Consider the following 19,788-nt stretch of genomic DNA (forward strand, 5'->3'; position numbering starts at 1 on the left):
CAAAAGTTTTGGTGATATATATATATATATGTTATAATTTTAGATATTTTTAAGATTTTTTATAAGATTTTTATTCATTTTTGAAAATATTCACATTTTTTTAAATGTGAAAAAAATATTCACAGTGAAAACTTCCACATTTTCAACAGTTTTGGGAAATGTTTGGATATTTTTGGTGGGAAAAAAAATGCTACAAAGAATATTTCTTTAAGAACATTCAGGGGGGAAAAAATCAACCAAACTCCAGCGAAATTTGCTGGATTTTGGTTGATTTTTTAATTTACTGATATATATATATATATATATATATATATATATATATATATATATATATATATGTAGTCACTTTAGATATTTTTAGGATTTTTTTGGAAGATTTTTATTCATTTTTTGAAAATATTCACAATTTTTTTTTTTTTTATTTCTTGCCAAATTTGGGGATTTTTTTTAAATAAAACTTTTAAGGGAAACTTTTAAGGAATTTTATTGATGAAGATTTTGCAATTTTTTTTTTATAAATTTGCTGAATTTTTGGATCTTTTTCAGACAAGGGAGCGATATTTTTGGTGCCGTAAATGAGGACTGCAGGATGGTTGATGTGTGTAAATAACCTCACAACCAAAATTGAAGCAGAAAAACATTAAACGAGCTCGTTCCTGAGGGCTGCAGTGACCTTTTGGAGCAGCAGGGGGCGTGTGGTGTTCAGTTTTGTCTGACCTCCTGCACAAGGTTACCTTTGGATGCATATTGCGTAACAACATACATACTGCATAAGCATACAGCACAAAGATAGAAGCCCCTGAGAGCCACCAGAATGACTGGAATAGCAGCTTTTAAAATATTTACCGGAATTTTATATTCAGAGAAAGTTTGAATCTGCAACGTGCCCTTTATTAATCTGTTAAATGTGGTTTTTGGTTTGATTCAGTGAAGCAGCCAGACAGTGAAGACACATAAAAACACCGAGCTCAGAAATAGTATGTCTACAAATAATGTATCTATCCAAATGTAACAGCTTAATATTTCCAGAAAATAGGAGCCATTAATCTGCATGGAAATCAAAGTATTCCCAAACCATTAAAGAGTGACACTTGATTTCTGCTGTTTTAATGCAACCTTCTGCAGGATTTTTGAATATTTTTGAGGAATAAATGCTCATTATGCTGAACTGCTGCGACCAATGTGTTCACATTTCAATAGAAGGCAGTGGGGGGATTTTCTTCTACGGTAAATAGGGCAGGATGGAGTCTTGGAAGCACCAAATATTTTTACTCCACAGACAGACTGGAAGCGTTGCTGCCTTCAGGGGCGGTGGGAAATTCTGCAAGTTGGTTGAGACTACCTCAGATAACCCTACTATGCTCTAAAAAAAAAAGTGCTGAATGCTTATATCAGCAGCAAAAGGAAAGGAAAAATAAACAGAAAATCATTTCAAATAAAAAAATATCTAAAGTGATGAAATGGTAAAGCTACCTTGTTTATTGTTATTTTCATTTTTTAAAAAACCTTTCTTTCAAAAATAACGACATTTCTAAGTGACTCCTTCTATGCTTTTTATTGCACAGATTACAATAAACTGCAGGTGTAAAGTATATATGCACAAATGTCTAGTCCAATTATACAACTCCGATGGCTTTACTAAATAGTAAAGAAGAAAAAGAAAAAGGAAGTAAAAAGTAGAGAGGATTTAGTTGTAGACATGTGAGGTGATCAGAACTGTAAAGAAGTTATATTTCAGTGTCCTAACTAACCACTAATGAGTGATTGGACCCTACACTCTTCCATAAGTGGGTCAAAAATGATGAGAATCAATGGGTTTTTATGCCGTTTTGGCATTTTGGTTAAGAGTAGTAATTTGTATTATTGTTTGTGTGATATTTTTGCACTAACAAGAACGATTTCATGATTGAAATATGTTCATTTTTTTAGTTGATAGTGGATTTTGAACATTTTGATAATTGAAAATTATTTATTATTACACAAAACAGCAACATATTTTCACTCTTTTCTTCCGGCTGTTGCTAAGATTTAATTTGGTCGTTAGGGGGATGAGACAAGAGAAAAATGGTATTTTAGGGGAAACTCCAGACTTTTTTGGTATTTTTAAAAACATTTCCAAACTTTATTTTCTCTAATTTTTATTTCTTTTTTTTAGATTTAGTCTCAGGACAAATACATTTGCACAACAACTGTATGTTTTGGTATTTAGTACGTGGATAATTTAAAATTTAATGGGCAGGATGTAAAATGTCCACCATTTCCGGAATAACCAGATTAATATTTTCATGATTTATCTTTTTTGTGTGTGTTTAATTTGCTGCTGCAGTTTCCTATACGTTCTGTCCGTATTTATCCTTAAATCTAACCGGAGAGACCTGACATGTGAGGGGTGAAAAAAAACGTTGGTTGAAAGGTGTGTTTTCGCAGCTCGGGTGACGTCCGCGAACGCACCGTGTTACAGCGTACTAGTACAGCGGTGAGTGACAGTGGTGCTCCACGGTAGCCACTCCACTCCACGGTACACCACGAGAACAGAGCCGAGCAGGGCTAGGGGTGGGGGGACAGACAGACAGGCGGACAGATGCAGCAGGACGGGCTGTGTGCTCTGAGATGTGCCGTAAATGGGATTAAATCGCTCGGAAACACTCGCTCTGGTAATAGTAGTAGTAGTAGTGGAGAGTAGGGGGAGCTGCGCCGCGTGCGCTCGTCAGTGTGCGCGTGGAAAACTTGCCCTGGTCCGTCCGCAGAAGAGCGTAAAAACACCCTAAAGAAGAAGAAAACTAGCGACACTTGCAGTTATCAGCAAACCCTCGTTCAGCTTTTTTGACCTGCGGTGCTGTGAGGAGCAGCGCCGACCTCCGTCTCCTCTCACATGCCTGCGTTGATGGGGGAGACAGGGAGGGGAGCGGAGCCGGGGGATGTTTGAAGCTCCACTCTAAACTTGCAGAAATACTACGAGAGAAATTCAGAAGTGTTTGTTTTTGTTGGGACGCACGGGAGTGGTCATGGAGAGCCAGGTGAGCGAGCAGCACAGCTCCGAGGACGTGCGGCGGAGCGGCTACCTCCGCAAGCAGAAGTCCATGCACCGGCGCTACTTCGTGCTCCGCGCCGCCTCGGAGCGCGGTCCGGCCCGGCTGGAGTACTACGAGAGCGAGAAGAAATTCCGCGGCAAGGCCCCCGTCCCGAAGAAAGTGGTGGCGCTGGAGACGTGCTTCAACATCAACAAGCGGGCCGACTCCAAGAACAAGCACATGATCGTGCTGTACACCCGGGCCGAGAGTTTCGCCATCGCCGCGGAGAACGAGACGGACCAAGACGAGTGGTACCAGGCCATGGTGGAGCTGCAGTGCAAAAGTAAGCACCAAAAAAAAAAAAGTCACTCACACACGCAAGCATGCATGCATACACGCGTGCACACACCGCATGAGAGGAGAAACGTGGCAGTGTGTTGCAGAAGCGCACTGCAGATCAGGACATGTTCCATTCCGGTGTTTTGGAGAACATGCGGGGATTATTTTAAAACCATTAAGAGGAGTTTACATAGGCCGGTTTGTTTTTGCAGCCTGGGTGCCTACCTGCTTCTCAAGTGTTTAGAATTTGAGGCAGTGTCGTGCTCATTTTTTGCACACTTTAAAGGCAGTTTGGAGCTGTTTGCTGATGGCGTCTTGACTGGAGTTTGCCTCTGAGCTGCACGGTGGGGCTGATTCTCTGCACCGCTTCTTATCACGCTGGTGTCAGGCTCGATATTTGCTCCCACTTGTCCCCCTCCAGACTTGTCGGGTTTGTCTCCGTGGGCCTCAGCTGTGTGCTCTCTGTCCCAAGTCAGCTGTTCTCAAACACACCTCTGGCCTCTTGTTTGCTTTGCCTGTTTTTTTTTTTTTTAAATTCATTCGCTGACACTGCAGTATTACATCAAAAGAGCAGGAAAAATCAACCAAAAGCAGCTCCTGACCGCTGCGATCCATTCATTGAGTTTTAAACTGTGTTTCCTGATTGATAAATGACATGCTGACAGCTTAGAGCAGGGGTGTCACAATCATTTTAGTTCAGAGGCCACATTGAGAACAATTTGATCTCAAGTGGGCCAGTAAAGTCACAACATAAGATAAATGACCACAACTCCAAAAACCCTTTGTTTTAGTGCAAAAAAAGTACATTCTGACAATAATCGCATTTAATGAGCAATCTTTTTACAGAATATTATCAACAACCATGAGATTTCATAAGAAAAATAAGTGAAATTTTAACAATATTATGCCTCAGTTTATCATTTGTGTATCACAACGTCTGGAGTGTGTCTACAAAGGCACAAAACATTTAGTCACAGGTATCTGGAACTGACCACTCTATTCATTTTCTTTAAGATGAAAATGACAAAAATCAGACAAAAGAAAGACAAAATGAGACAAAAAATAAGCAAATGACACAATTGAGATTAAAACATACACAAATTGGCAAAAATAAGACAAAAAACAACGAAACGAAACACAATAATAAGCGAGACAAAAAGGACACACACAATGACAAAAATGAGAAACAATATGACAAAAGTCAGACAAAAAAAAGACAAAATATTACAAAAATGAGACCCTGAGCAACAAAAAATAAGACAAAAAGTACAAGCGAGACACAAAGGAAACGCAAAATGACAAAGACGAGAAGCAAAATTACAAAAACATGACACAAACAACAAAAGTCAGACAAAAACCAACAAAAACAAGGCAAAATATTACAAAAACGAGGCACAAAGCGACAAACAAAGACACGAAACGACAATGATGAGAAACAAACAAGGAATACAGCAAAGCAGAAAATGACAAAAATAAGAGAAAAAACAAAAGCGAGACGAGAAGGAAGCGCAGAACGACAAAAACCAGAAACAAAATGACAAAAAGCAAGACAAAATATTTCAAAAATGAGACAGAAAATGACAAAAGAACAATGAACAATCTAGCATTTTCCTTTATGATCGAAACAGCTTGTCAAGGTCTACAAATTGTTTTAAATTTCCATTCATTTTCACGTTGGTGCAGTAATCCTGACCACCACGTCACAGAAACTAAAGTGTTAACTATTAAGGAAGAAGGTTCAGTTTTCTCCCTGCCTTGTAAATGTAAAACATTTCTTCATAAAAATGCCTAAAAGTTGTGGCAGTGCATCAAAAATAGGGTTCAACCAAACCAAACTCTGTCACACTGAAGCTGCTGACTCATTTAATATCGCACAATGTTCAGTGCCTTTAAATATTTTCAGAGTAAATATTCATTTTCACCTCTGTAATTGTTACACTTTGCGGGCCGTTGGACCCCCCCGGCTTCGTCTGTCACATTTCTCCTGCTGTACATTTTGTTGCCTGACTGTGCAAATGGCTTGAAACTGCCCCCAAAAATCACCCACATGGATTTTTTCCTCAAACGGTGTGTGTATCAGCCGCCTGTGTAAACACAGCTGTCGGGAGTCGTCGCGTCGAGCACAGCAACTCCAGGTCACCTGTTCAGCCGTCCTACCTCTCGATGCGAGAGGCCAGACAGGCCACAAGGGACGCGTGACGCAATCCTGGCGAACGACGGTACGAGTTCAAGGTGCTTCTTACACATGACCTGCTGCTGTGTTACATAAAGCAGCTGATTAGTGGTGAAGGGAAAAAAAGCACCTGAGAAGAGATAACAAGGCCCAACTTGAAATGTTACACTACCGTTCAGTAGTTTAGGGTCACGTACAAATGTCCGGATTTTTTTGAAAGAAAAGTGGGGTTTTTTTTCAGTGAAGATAACATTAAATAAATCAGACATACAGTCTAGAGCAGGGGTGTCAAACTCATTTTAGTCCACATTCAGCACAATTTGATCTCAAGTGGGCCGGAGCAGGAAAATGACAGCATAATAGAGAAACAGAATGACAAAAAATGAGACAAATCGCACAAAAAAGTGAAAAAATGGACAAAAAAATCACACAAACGAGAGAAAAATGACAAAAAAAGAAACCAAATGACAAAAACATGAGACAGACACAAAATATTACAACAATAAGGTAGAAAAAGACAAAATCAAGAAATAAAATGACCAAAAAATGAGGCAAATGGCGCAAAACAAAACGAGAAAGAGGCAAAAAATGTCATTAAAAACTTGCAAAGCGACAAGAAAGTGAACAAAAACGACACAAAATTGCACGAGTGAGACAAAATGAAATGAAGCAAAACACAAATTGAAAACAAAAACACAACAAAAAACACAAGCGAGACAAAAAGGAAACAGAACGACAAAAATGAGAAACAAAAACATGAGACAAACGCCAAAAGTCTGACTAAAAAAAACAACGAAAACAAGACAAAATATTACAGACATGAGACACAAAAGAACAATGAGCAATCTGGTATTTTACTTTCTGATCAAAACAGCTTGTCATGGTCTAGAAATTATTTTAAATGTGTAGCTTTACTAATTTAAAATCTGCACTTAGTGTCTTTTCTGAAATTTTTGCACTTTACAAAGTCGTCCTGCGGGCTGCTTTTGGCCCACGGTCCGCATGTTTGACACCGCTGATATAGAGACCTGTGTGTTCTCTCTTGTAGCCTGCAGCAGGACATTTGGTATTCTTTGCTTGTGTTGAAATGGTGCTGAAAGGCTAATTGATGTTTAGAAGATCCTTGTGCAATTATGTTAACACGTGAATAAAAGTGGGAGCGTTCACAGAAAACATGAAATAGTCGGGAATCCTATCAGCGCTGTGTGTGTGTTTGGCCGTTTTCACACGTACGACTGACTGTGAATCTGCATCTCCCCCTCTCTTGCAAAACTCTCGCTGCACAAGCCCGTGATCGTGCATCCATGTGCGTGTGGCCTCATTTTTCGCCGAACAGAAACCGTGTACGGGCTGCAGCGCATACCACAAAAAAAATGCCTGCCAGCGTTGGAGTTTACACTGCAGCCAGCCGCAGCCCTTTGTCACTGTCAGCGAGGGTGATTTACACAAGAAACCCAACACTTGGAACAACAAAGGAAGGAGACGAGGAGCCCTCAGCGCAGTGCAGTGCCGCACACTGGACCTGTAATTTCAAAGACGACTCATGGCGGCGACGGCATGATGATGCTCGTTGTCTCGTTCCCTTGGAAGGCCGAGAGCGCTCACCTGCTGAGCTCCAGCCTATAAAACAGGGATTTCTGCACATGTGACCTTTACACACAATCAGGTGTATTTGTAGTTTGGGGGTGTTTTTGGTTTGCATAAAAAGGGAGGTCAGGTTCTTAGTATCACCCAGACTTGAATCCCCACTCCAACTGTTCTCTTTACTGTCTCACGAACACTTGTTAAATCCTTGGGAGGAGTGGGCTGGAACGCTCCTCAACACCCGGAGGAGGAGGAGGGGATTCTCCTGCAACTAATTATTGGAGCTTATTAATCAGCCAAATCTGTCTTTCACTTGATCCTCTGGCATACATATATTATAGTTCAAAAGATAATTTCGTGTTTTTCATGAAACTCACACTTTTATTCATGTGCTAATTGCACCGGTGTTTTCGAATCATCAATCAGCCTTTCAACACCATTAGCTAACACAATGTAGCATTAGAACACAGGAGTGATGGTTGCTGGAAATGTTCCTCTGTACCCCTATGGAGATATTCCATTAAAAATCAGCTGTCTCCAGCTAGAAGTCATTCACCACATTAACAATGTCGAGACCGTATTTCTGATTCATTTAATGTTATCTTCATTGAAGTAAATCCCCCAGAAATGTGAATTGAAATTATTTAAAGTTGCTCTATACTAGCTGAAGTTGCCCTAAAATGAGTAAAAGTTGCTCTAGATTCATCAAAATTGCTCTAAAATGAGTTGAAATTTGCTCTAGATTCATTAAAGTTGCTCTGAAAGGAATTAAAGTTGCTCTGAAATTAGTTAAAGTTACTCTAAAATGACTAAAAGTTGCTTTAGATTCATTAAAGTTGCCCTTAAATGAGATAAAAGTTGCTCTAGATTAATCAAAGTTGCTCTAAAATGAGTTGAAATTTGCTCTAGATTCGTTAAAAGTTGCTCTGAAATGAATTAAAGTTGCTCTGGATTCATCAAAGTTGGCCTAAAATAAGTTGAAATTTGCTCTAGATTCATTAAACTTGCTCTGAAATGAGTTAAAGTTGCTCTATATTTGTTAAAGTTGCTCTGAAATGAGTTGAAATTTGCTCTAGATTCGTTAAAAGTTGCTCTGAAATGAATTGAAGTTGCTCTGAAATGAGTTAAAGTTACTCTAAAATGACTAAAAGTTGCTTTAGATTCATTAAAGTTGTCCTAAAATGAGATAAAAGTTGCTCTAGATTCATCAAAGTTGCTCTAAAATAAGATGAAATTTGCTCTAGATTTGTTAAAGTTGCTCTGAAATGAATTAAAGTTGCTCTGGATTCATCAAAGTTGGCCTAAAATAAGTTGAAATTTGCTCTAGATTCATTAAACTTGCTCTGAAATGAGTTAAAGTTGCTCTATATTTGTTAAAGTTGCTCTATATTCATTAAAATTGCTCACACCATTAGCTAACACAATGTAGCATTAGAACACAGGAGTGATGGTTGCTGGAAATGTTCCTCTGTACCCCTATGGAGACATTCCATTAAAAATCAGTCGTTTGCAGCTAGAATAGTCATTTACCACATTAATAATGTCTAGACTGTTCTCTTCATTGAAAAAACAAACAAACAAAGTTATTCTTTCAAAAATAAGGACATTTCTAAGTGGCCCCAAGCTTTTGGACGGTATGTGCAACTCCTACAGTTTCGAGTCGTCGGTGTGCGAGTGTCGATTGAAATCCTCATACCGCACACTCTGCTACTGCCAGTACAGGCAAGTATCTGTCCCCCTATTTGTCCCAGTGGGCAGACAGAAGAATTCACAGCCTGTCGACAGCAAACGGGGTGAAGCTGAGCGGCGCAGAGCCAGGAGATGCTGCACTGTCTGTCTCGCATAGTTTCCAGAAGACCACTCCCTCAATTTGATACCTGCACCGCTGCTCATATTGCCTATTTAACCCTCCTATTACCTTGAAATTTACTAACATCTTTTATCCTTGGGGTCAATTTGACTCCAGATAATAACTTGTCCTCATTAAATTAGGAAAAGAATTAGATATGAAGAAAAAATTTGTCAGTCATTTATTTAGTGACGTAAAACATCGAATGGGTTCAAACTGACCCTAAAGATAATAGAAAGGTTAAAACTTTGCCGCATGGGTTAAATTCTCTGCTGTACACCTCAGCTGGAGGTAGACCCACAGTCCTGGGTTGATGTTTGGATTACTTTTTCATCAGTACAGTAGTAGTAGAGGTATATGATGTCATATAGAGCTTCACACTGTGCTTTAGGCCTGGGAACATCACCTAAAGTGGCCTAGAATCCGTCCGGCATCACACAGGCTCCCCTCGAGCCGGTAATTAAACACGAGCCAGCTGCCGTGCAGGACGGGATCTCAGTTATTTATTCGGCTGAATCCAGTAAGACCCTTTCAGGCAGCGAGTACAGTATCAGGCTTGAGGGCAGCTATTTGCTCATCTATTAGGAGGCAGTCGAGTGTGTAAAGGTTTAACCTCGACGAGACGGGCGGCAGCGCGGCCCTGCAGTCATTGTGTGCCAGGAAGTCGTTCCCGCAGCACCTCAGGAGTTTGTGTTGACTTCAATAAAACAATGTGATGGAGTTAAACTTTGGAGCCAGTAGCATTAAATAAGAGAGAAATACAAATACACCCACGCATTCACAAACATGCCAAAACATACACAGCTAAAAGAAGATAGAGGCTGACAGCAGCACAGCTACTGATGTAACACGATAACTGACTTCCCCTGCTGCTAGCACTCTATCGTTTTGGGTTTTTTAATGGTAGATACTGATATATAGAGCACTGTAGCTCATAGCAGATATGTAATGCCAACATTAGGACTGAAATACATAGTTAATGATGCATTGTTTTGGTTGTTCAGCATTCTGCACTCAGGTTCAAATGAATGAGGGGACACTAGTCTGAACTAAATACGCAACTTTTGCTGAGTCTAATTCTAAATTGGGGGAATTTGTTGTTTTTTTTTCTACCATATGTAATACAATGGCAGTTTTTAAACAATTTTCTGACATTTTCAAAGCACAATGAACCAGAAAAGCACTCAGAGAGCGCAGTACTCCACCAAGGCTGCTCATATCCCCCATATGGCATTGTCAGAAATGCAGCTTTGTTTTTCTTTTTTAGAAATGCAGCATTTGTTTATTATTAGTTATTGATGAGTAGCAATCGCAACAACGTAGAATATGGCCATTTAATATAGATATACCAACAAACAAAATGACCTTGTGCTGAACACAGGTGTGTTATGCATGTGTACATTATGTATGGAAACTGAATCGTGTGACCTAAATATGTAGTGAGCGGGAATTGATGGGACTCAGAAACACTCCCACAATTTAATCAATGGTTCTTTGTATCATTTCCAACGGATAAGTCCCGATAAGTCTGCAGCGGTCAATTTGTAGTAGGATCGCAGTCATGTGATCATTAGCTGGCAGCTGATGTAGTGTTCACTTGTTGTCACCTGGTGAGAATCACGGTTCTCACCAGAATTTTTTTACAGCGTAACGGCAGGTCGGGACGGCCCGACACTATGCGCATGCGCAATAGCCTTCATTAAATCTCGCGAGCGGCCGGCCCAGATGTGAGCCAATGAGCGTCACGCAGATGCTCCAAATGCTCGTGATTTAGGTCACTATTAACCATACATGGCATCACGGAAACAACCGAGACATGCTAATTGTAACCCTAAAATTGGAAGCGACTCTTAATTTTAGATGGGAACTGGTCAATCGACAGGAAAGTACGGCTGAGGTTGGGAGACATAAATTAACCTAGATAGGCACCCAGTCGATAAAAACAAACGCACATGGCGTTATCTGTCAAAATAACTCTCTTTCACAGCGCCAACTGCCCCAATAAAGAAGTTTTCTCACATAAATATGGAAATATTACGCAAGCAAATGTGCTCAAAACACAATACCACAACTTGAAAGGCAGCGTAGCGGCCCTAATCACAGCATAATCTTTCAAACTGACAGCGTAACGGCCCGTTACACTGAAATGTGCTGGCGAGAACCCTGGTGACGTCGTGCCACTATCTTCTAATGATTCAGAAATCTTTAACAAATCTATGGATCCAGACTATAAGCTGCATCACTGCTAAAATCTAATGACTTGGTCCTCGCGTTATTTCTGACCTCCCTGAAAATTCCATCCAAATCCATTGGTCTGTTTTTGAGTACTGTTGCTAACAGACACACAAACAGACGGACAAACCAACGCCAATCGTCACATAACTCTGCCACGTTCCTTGGCGGGGTAATAAGCTATAATTCAATTTAATCATGCAGTAATAAAAATAATGTTGATTTCTTCTAACCAACAGCTGTCTATCCATTTACATGGTTTTGTTTTGATCTTCAGAGGTTTGTTGACATCGGTGGAGAACACGAAATCTCTGTGGAATTTAGTTTTCCGTGTTCAAAGCTCCAACAAAAAAATACATTTTAAACAGAGGAGCAACATCTGTTTCCAAATGTAATCATATGGCTATTCATGCTGATCCACAGACTAGTTCCACTCCAAACCTGCTCCTGATTAGGCCTGTGGATTATCGTCATGTCAAAAAATTCCAGAGAAGACATTACAAGACAATACAATGACTTTATTAATCCCCGAAGGGAAATTCAATAGTTAATAATAATAATTAACCGACAATTTTAAATTTGTAAAACTGTAAATTTAAAATAATTTCGTTTGTGCCTCATTTTTGTAAAAATTTGTCTTGTTTTTGTTGTTTTTTGTCTTGCTTTTTGTCTGGCTTGTCATTTGTTTCATGTTTTTGTCGCTCTTTGTTTCCTTTTTCTCAGTTGTGTTTTTGTCTTATTTTTGTCATTTTGCGTTTCACTTTACTCATTGTTTTTAGTCTCGTTTTGTGTAATTTTGTTTGTCTCGCTTGAGTTTTTTGTCGCTTTGTGTCTCGTTTTTGTAATATTTTGTTGTTGTTTTTTAGTCTGACTTACCTGAGACTCAATGTTTTGTTCCTTTGTAGACACAATGTGATCTGTAAGTTGTCATGTGCAAAAGATAAACTGAGTCATAATGTTTTTGAAATTGAACAAGTTCAACTTGTTCAGGATGTTTTGTAAAAGATAGTTCCTTAAATGTGAAAATTTTCAAAATGTACTTTTTTTGCATTAAAACAAAGGGAAACATTTGGAGTTGTTGTTATTTCTAGGTTATTATGTTCTGATTTTACTGGTCTGAGATCAAATTGGGCTGAATGTGGCCGCTGAACTAAAACGAGTTCACCTCTGCTCTAAAGTGTTGCTGTCCTGAAGTGTTGTTTGGCTGCTCTGGCCCATGAGATCTGGATCTCACCATTGGCTCGCTGAGCTGGCCGATTAAATGTTAAGCCATGCATAAGCACTGCTCATCTCCCTAATTAGGCAGTAATTATTGTCTCGAGGGTCAGCCGCTGGTATCACAGTAGAGGCTGTGTGCTAACGAAGTCAGAGATGGGTGGTTACTGTTGAAACTTTTTCAAGTGCCACCGTGTCTGCGTTTTCCGCTGATCGACAGCTGGAGTGGAGCTCAACTAGAGCTCTATTAGAGCCTCAATCCAAGCTGAAGAGCGTTTAACTGCCACTGGCTATTCCTCTGCATAAAGAGTTTGTGCACATTAACACCCTGTAATTTGATTTAGCACAACAAGCCGGCCTGCCAGGCTTCAGCATGGCCAGCTCCGGCTTGTTGTGATGCAGCTGCTCATTGCGTTGGGTTTACAGTGAAGAAATTGTGAGTTAGAAATGGCCCTGAGCACTTCTGCTGCTGAGCATTGGGGTCGGCTAAGCGGTGAAGCAGCCCTGTCAATTAAGTGCTCTGGTTTGATTGACAGCAATGCAAGGCCAGGGGCAACATAATCCATTTAGTCAATGGGTGCCAATATGTTGAGCACGATAGAGCCATGGGGCTTTAAATGCATAGTAACCTTTTATAGCAGTCCGTATCGATCGCTGCTGGTTGATACTAGCCCATTACCGCTGTCATAGTGGAGGGCAGGAAGTTCATGGGATGGTATTTATCAGTCTTACAGTGAATGCATTAGAAACAAGGACAGAAATGAGGGAAAAACCCACCTCATTATCTGCAGGCTGTCTGTCTGGGGGTATTCTTTCAAACAGTGTTCCCAACGTATCTACAATAGTTAACCAACAGAAACAACCACACAAACTTAGTATCCAGTGAGTTTATGAAGAAATGTTACAAAAGCAACTCTTAGATATTTTGTTATAACACCAGCCTATAGGACAAGATTAGAGGTGCCAATCTATGAAAATTTCAAATCTTCTGTTGGCCAATTTTAGGGTTGAAGTTCATGTCAAAAATAAGAGGAACTCTTATACATTGCTTTTGGGAATGAAGTCCCATCAAAGGAATTCCTCTCAGCATGCACACCTCTCACAAATATCACTGATAAAATGGTATTATTATCAGGTTGATTGCTACATATATGTGTACTCTTATAAAGTATTGTTAAGTCCATATGCTTAAGAAAATCAGTTTTTCCTGGCTCAGAATGACTATTGTAGTGTCTTTGGCATAAACAATAATCTGTTGGTTCAGAGAGTCTGTGTAACTTTATTTGACAACAATCTGTGTGTTTTTCTTTTTTTTCTTCCCTTAATCTCCACCGACTTTATTCTGTCTTTCATGCTTGTTTTTGGAATAACATTTTTTTCTTACTTAAACATCTGGGGTCTTGGTCACTGCCTCTTCCTGTATAAAATATAAATCCAGTCCTGCATGATACAATCAAATAACTGCGATATTTTTCAGGACTTCCTGGTTGTAATGCGATGTGATATGACAGATAATAAAACCATGTAGGTGTGTCTGGATACTTAAGACTTGTAGCCCAAGGGCTCAAGTAACAAAAGAATTAATTACAGGATTAAAACTGTAAGCTGGACTTACAAGACGAGGATATTATTCTGTAAATGTTGCTGTTCAACAATGACACAATAGTGGTGCTTAGAGGATATGAAGATATAAAGCGCGAGCACTTCTGCAATGTCTTGTTTTATGAATTGAAGCTGGGCAGTGAGGCACCAGATACTAGCTGGAGCAACTTTCTTGTGCTACACTTTTGATTCCAACTGAGTTTTTCCAAACCCGTCCACTTGACATCCAATTTTCATACCTTTGTTTGGTCTTATGTCATAACCGTTAGCTACTGCTGCCATTATGCAATTATATTAATCCGTGCTGGGCCCATTATTATTCACTATTTACATCAATAATCTCGGCCAGAATATATCAGTATTTTCAACCTGCGTTTGATAGAGTGCAGGAACAACTTGTTCTTCTGAAACCAGACAAAATGTATGCTCTTTACGATTGCAAAAACTGATCAGCACTGTCTGGAAAAAAAATAAGGAATGATCAACAAATTTGGTTTGAGTTGGTGTCTACTTTTAAATATCTAGGATTTTGAATTGATGATCATTTGTCATCTAAGGAGCACATTCAGTATATTGTTAAAAAAAACGTATGATTTTATTATGGAAACAAGTTTTGCTTTTCTTTTTGTGTGAAACAGAAATGAGTGGAAACAGCCTTTTTGCCTGTTATTGACTATGGAGATGTATTGTATATGAAGGCTTCTGCTAATCATCTTAGCATGCTGGATAGTGTGTACCATGGGGCACTGAGATTTATGATCAAATGTTGGTTTGACACTTAACTGAGTGTCTTTAAGTGCCTGATGTCTCAGTTATTGGTATGTGTTTATTTATAGAACTATTCTGGGTATTCTTCCTTCCTATTTGTCTTGTCTTTTAGCAAGGAAACATGGAAGTCACAATCTCTGATCTATGGATACTCTGTAGTTTGTCATGCTCAAAGTCTTTAGGTTTTCAGCATCTAAATGCTTGGAATAAATTACAATCTAAACTACAATTTTAAGCCCTTGTTACCCTGAATGAGTTTAAGGCTCTGGTGAAATCATTACAGTCTACCTTTTCTGTGTGCAAATCTTATAGGTGAGCAAGTTTTACTGTTAATTTTATCTGTTATTTACTCGTTATAATGTGACTATGCTGCTGCCCTCTTGGCCAGATCTCCCTTGTAAAGTAATCTCCGATATCAATAGGATTAACCTGGTTAAATAAATGCTAAATAAAATAAATAGAAAGTGTGTGTACCTGGAATTTCAATTAAGATTTATTTATATCAAAATACAATTTATCTACTTCGAAAAATCTAAAACAAAAACTCAACATTTTCTAAAATATGAGCTCAGTTTGGACTAAAACTGATCCTAAACACAGCTACACTGTTTGTTCTAAAGAGTTTCCAAGAATGTTTAGTAACTGAACCAGACTAACCGGCCGTGGCCAAAATGACTCCAAGTTTGGTGAGCTGGTTTTCAGAGAGCTTCAGCTGATTTTCACTGATTTTTTTTGTATCTTGTCAGGGGACAAACCTTGAATGCGTCGCCAATAACTTTGTGTGTGTGTGTGTGTGTGTGTGTGTGTGTGTGTGTGTGTGTGTGTGTGTGTGTGTGTGTGTGTGTGTGTGTGTGTGTGTGTGTGTGTGTGTGTGTGTGTGTGTGTGTGTGTGTGTGTGTGTGTGTGTGTGTGTGTGTGCGCGCGCGCTTCTGGCTAACGCAAACCATATGTGAAATTAGCCTCCGGCAGATGCTGGTGTTGGGCAAGCATTGTGTCCCCGAGTGTGGGCCCAGATAGGGGGATTACAGATGGTAGGGATGGATGAAGAGCTAGGAAGTGGAGGAGTTGAAAAAGAGTGAAACGGGTCCACATGGCAGCCAGAGATTAGACCAACTGTTTTCACTGCTGGGTGGCTCGCTTCTCTCTCAAATATGTGCAAGGATAAAAAGTACACAGCTGTCTCCTATCTGTCTGCACTGGTAAGCTGGCAGGGCAGTCGGGGTTGGGGGGTATTGGGGGCGCAGTGGCAGAGATAGAGGGTAGAAAATGGGATTTGACCCTCAGAAGTGTCTTTGCAGTGTTAAGGCACAGCTCAGCGTGTTAGGGCAGTGAGGTCAGAAACTTGAATCAGAACCCAGCCATTCATCGCCAGAGTAGTTTTCCCTGATTTACAAGCTGCATTAGCTAACCAAGAAGAAGTCGTGCTATAAAATTGAGTCATTTAACTTTCCTGCAAATAGTTTTTATGGAATCATATTACTGAAAGGTTGGTCCTAGATTTTTTTACTTAACCCTCTGAACTGAAGCAATTTCTTGGGACTTTTTCTTCTTGCCCCAAGAAAGTGGGACATCTTTGCTAACTGTGGGACACTTTTTCACTGCAAACTAAAGTCCTATACCTCTATAAACAACAATGACGACTCTACGTGCTAAAGATTTCACTTCTTACATTTTAAATTTGTTTTAATGCTTGTGTCCTGGTTGCGTTGGGTAAGCAGTTCAGCTCAAAAGTCCCTAAATTTTTGCGACGGGACTGTTGGTCACAGTCGAACGGCTTCACAGCTTTTCTGTAGACTACATAATTTTATCTTTTACAGATTCTTGTTCGTGCAAACCGTTCATTCTTGCCGAATTTAAAATCAGACATGTTAAGTGAAGTGGGCTGCACAGTGGCTTGGTGGTTAGCACTTTTCCTTCCCAGGATTTTTCTGCATGTTCTCCCTGTGCATGTGTGGGTTTTCTCCAGCTTCCTCCCACAGTCCAAAAACATGCTGAGGTTAATTGGTGATTCTAAATTGAGAGTGTGAGTGAGATTTTTTGTCTCTATGTGTAGCCCTGTTACCGCTTTTCAACCAAAAGAACCAGGTGCTAGTTCGGTGCTAGTTTGGTGCTGGTGCTTAGTTTGTTCAAATCTCATAGGGTGTTTGAGAAATAAAATTTACCAGGATCAGGATCGGTGGTCTGCACGGCGGACTCGTCGTGCATCACCTCCAGCATAACTGGCATTCAAGGCCCCGGTTGGAGTCACAGAATGCAGCAGGCCAAAATGGGGGCTCTATTTCTGACCACTGCTGCGTCCCAGCTCCTTTTTCTGGTTCGTGTAGTCATTTTTGAGCTTTTTAAGTTTATTGAGGAGTTAGTCGAGGCTTCGCTCATACTCAGCTGCAGCCATATTCTGCTGGATCTTTTCTAACACCGACTTGGCCCGCGAGGCTCCCTCTAACTTCGACTGAATTTCATATGAAGACCACAGTGCCAGGAAGCACTGAGTCTCCCCCTTAGACCACTGCTGCTTGGATTTGGCGTCCATTACCGGTTTTGAAAATGCTGACACTGAACACTACTACTACTGCCACTGTTGGCTAGGTTGTTTAAAAATGGTGGTTCTGTGTTTTCACCATTGATTGACGGTCACCTTAACCACCCTCTCAGCCCATGACGTACTCATTTCTTAACTCTGGCCCAGGAAAGAGATGGTGCCTGAAAAGCACCAGTTCTTGGAGCCTGGAGCTGGTGCTTAGTTGGTGGAAACACAATAAATTGGTGCTCAGTCAGGCACTGGCTCCGAACTAGCACTGGAACCAGCTTGGTTGAAAAGAGGCTGTCGATAGACTGGTGATCTGTCCAGTGTGTCCCCTGCCTTCACCCTAGGTCAGCTGGGATAGACTCCAGCCCCCCCCCCCCCCCCCCCCCCCCCCCCCCCCGCGTCCCTAATTGGGATTAAGCGATGTATAGATAATGGATGGATGGATAGATGTTAAGTGAAGTGATTTTGATTTTTGTTGAAGATGCGATGCCTTTCAAATCTTTTGACGGGTTTTGGGATTCAGAGAAACTTACCTCGAATTGTGCCAGTGGAAATTACAATTGCCTAAGACCTACTTTCTTAGGATGTGTGTGATAATCATAACAATATCAGCTTGTCACTGACAGGGGAGCTGTCGATATCCCAGCAGGGATCTGGCAGTCTTGGGGTTAAGTATGATTCCCTATATAAAATCACAACCGTCTCCCTTATAGCATAATGGCAGTTGAAAACTGTGGGAGACACCACCACCTCCCCCTTCAGCACCAATAACTCATCTCATATTTAAAATTGCAGTTGAGAAAATTAGGTTACATTGCGGCCTCTTTATATGCAGCCTGTGATGTTGAGGGAGACAGCTCAAGCATAGCAAGTAAATCACCATGAATGGACACCAGTGTTGCTCATGTAGGTTGCAATGCTCAAGCCACATGTCGGACTGCAAGTTTCATGTGCGGTCATGGCGAAAGTGAAGCAAACAACTTTTTGCGTGAATAAGCCACTGTGAGTTGTTTTCAGATTTGCTAAAACCCTGAAATAAACACGTTCGCCTTGTGTGAACTCTCGGACCCGAGATGGACCACGCTCCCTCCAAGGTTGCATCAAGGTTGGCTGGATGTTTTCCAGCACGCATTGCCCTTATTCAGCCAGCAAGCTTTAAGCAGATGCTTCATTACCTCCAGGTGTATTTTGCTTTCATGTGCATCCGGCGTTGGCGCTTAGATTGATCTCCGGCTGAGGGCCATTCTGTGTGCGTGTTTTTCTGTGGGCTCATTATGTTGGATAGGGGTGGCGTTGTGCTGCACGGAAGCTGACCGACCGATAACCTCCCAATGCGAAATGAAAAAAAGATGTACTGATTCTCAACAGCCCTCTCCGGTGAGCACCGCGCTGCTATTAGGATTCCCCAGCGGACGCACGGGGGAAGTTTTTATTTGATGCTGTTTGTGAAGAATCAAGCCCAGCTTTAGGCAACCATGACCAAAAATCTGTGATGTTTGATAGGGCCAAATCAGTCTGCACCAATGTTGGATTCCAGCAAAGCCTTTTAAATGTTTTCGCTGATTTTGAGAGTGTGCCGAGCCAGAGTGGCCCTGAGATCAAGGGTGCACTGTACTCATAACAAACAACACACTTGTGCTCTCCTCAAAACATATTAATTGGGCTCTTGAAAAGGAAAGGGTACTCTTTGAGGAACATGCTGCACTGCTATCCAAGTCAATCTCAACAAGCAGTGGGCTAAAAAAAATGATTTTAAAATAAGCCCGTAATCAGATGCTTTCAACCCAAGTAATCCTAAAATAAACCTCTCCATTTTCCCTCCTTTAAGATTCTGTTAAAAGGCTCTTTATTCCCTGCTTAATGGCTCTCTGATATCTCATTGCAATCTCCTGCAGTCCCTTATTTTCCTTGGTCCCCTCTGAAAAGTCCCAAACCTTCGCTTCCTGTTGTAAATCTAAATCGAGGAAGCAAACAGGGCTTCTTGCAATGAGGTCCTCGCACACAGAGAAAAGTAATACATGACACACAGCCATGCGTGGCCTTGAATGAGTCATCTAATGCAGGGGGAGGGCCTGCACACACACAGCCACGAAGCCGCAGCCTCGCTGGCTTTCAACAAAACATCTATTCTAGGTCTCTTTCAAGTTGTGAGCGTTCCTCCAGTTTTGGGGAAGCATACTGAGAGAAGACACAGGGAGGCACAGAAGACTTCTCCCTGTTTTGCAATCGCAACTAAAAATGTTTTCGGATGAGGATCTGGGGAAATGTTTGTCATAACGGAAGCTCTCTTAATATGGCGTCCACTGCATGCTGAGGCTTCTTGTCTACATATGGTTGTCATTGTAAGATCTGCAGCAGGAGCATGGGAAAGGAAGAACAAACACATGCAGAAATGAAACAATATATTTGTAATGCTGCGGTCGGGGTCAATCATGATTGGGCCACTATCGCTGCTGAAAGTAGAATGCAACACAGACTTTGTGAGAGT

The 19,788-nt window shown here is 40.8% G+C and overlaps 1 protein-coding gene across 1 annotated transcript in view; it reads left to right on the top strand.

Annotated features, from left to right (window-relative positions):
- The first annotated feature begins 2,445 nt into the window (after positions 1–2,445).
- The window catches only part of si:ch73-335l21.1 (insulin receptor substrate 1-B), a 62,982-nt gene continuing 45,639 nt past the window's right edge, over positions 2,446–19,788 (top strand). The window contains exon 1 of the mRNA XM_051943957.1: positions 2,446–3,354. Within this exon, the coding sequence (XP_051799917.1) occupies positions 3,006–3,354 (349 nt within the window). The 5' untranslated portion in view covers positions 2,446–3,005. The remainder of the gene's footprint in view (positions 3,355–19,788) is intronic.

This window comes from Acanthochromis polyacanthus, chromosome 23, assembly GCF_021347895.1.
Source record: "Acanthochromis polyacanthus isolate Apoly-LR-REF ecotype Palm Island chromosome 23, KAUST_Apoly_ChrSc, whole genome shotgun sequence".
Lineage (NCBI taxonomy): Eukaryota > Metazoa > Chordata > Actinopteri > Pomacentridae > Acanthochromis > Acanthochromis polyacanthus.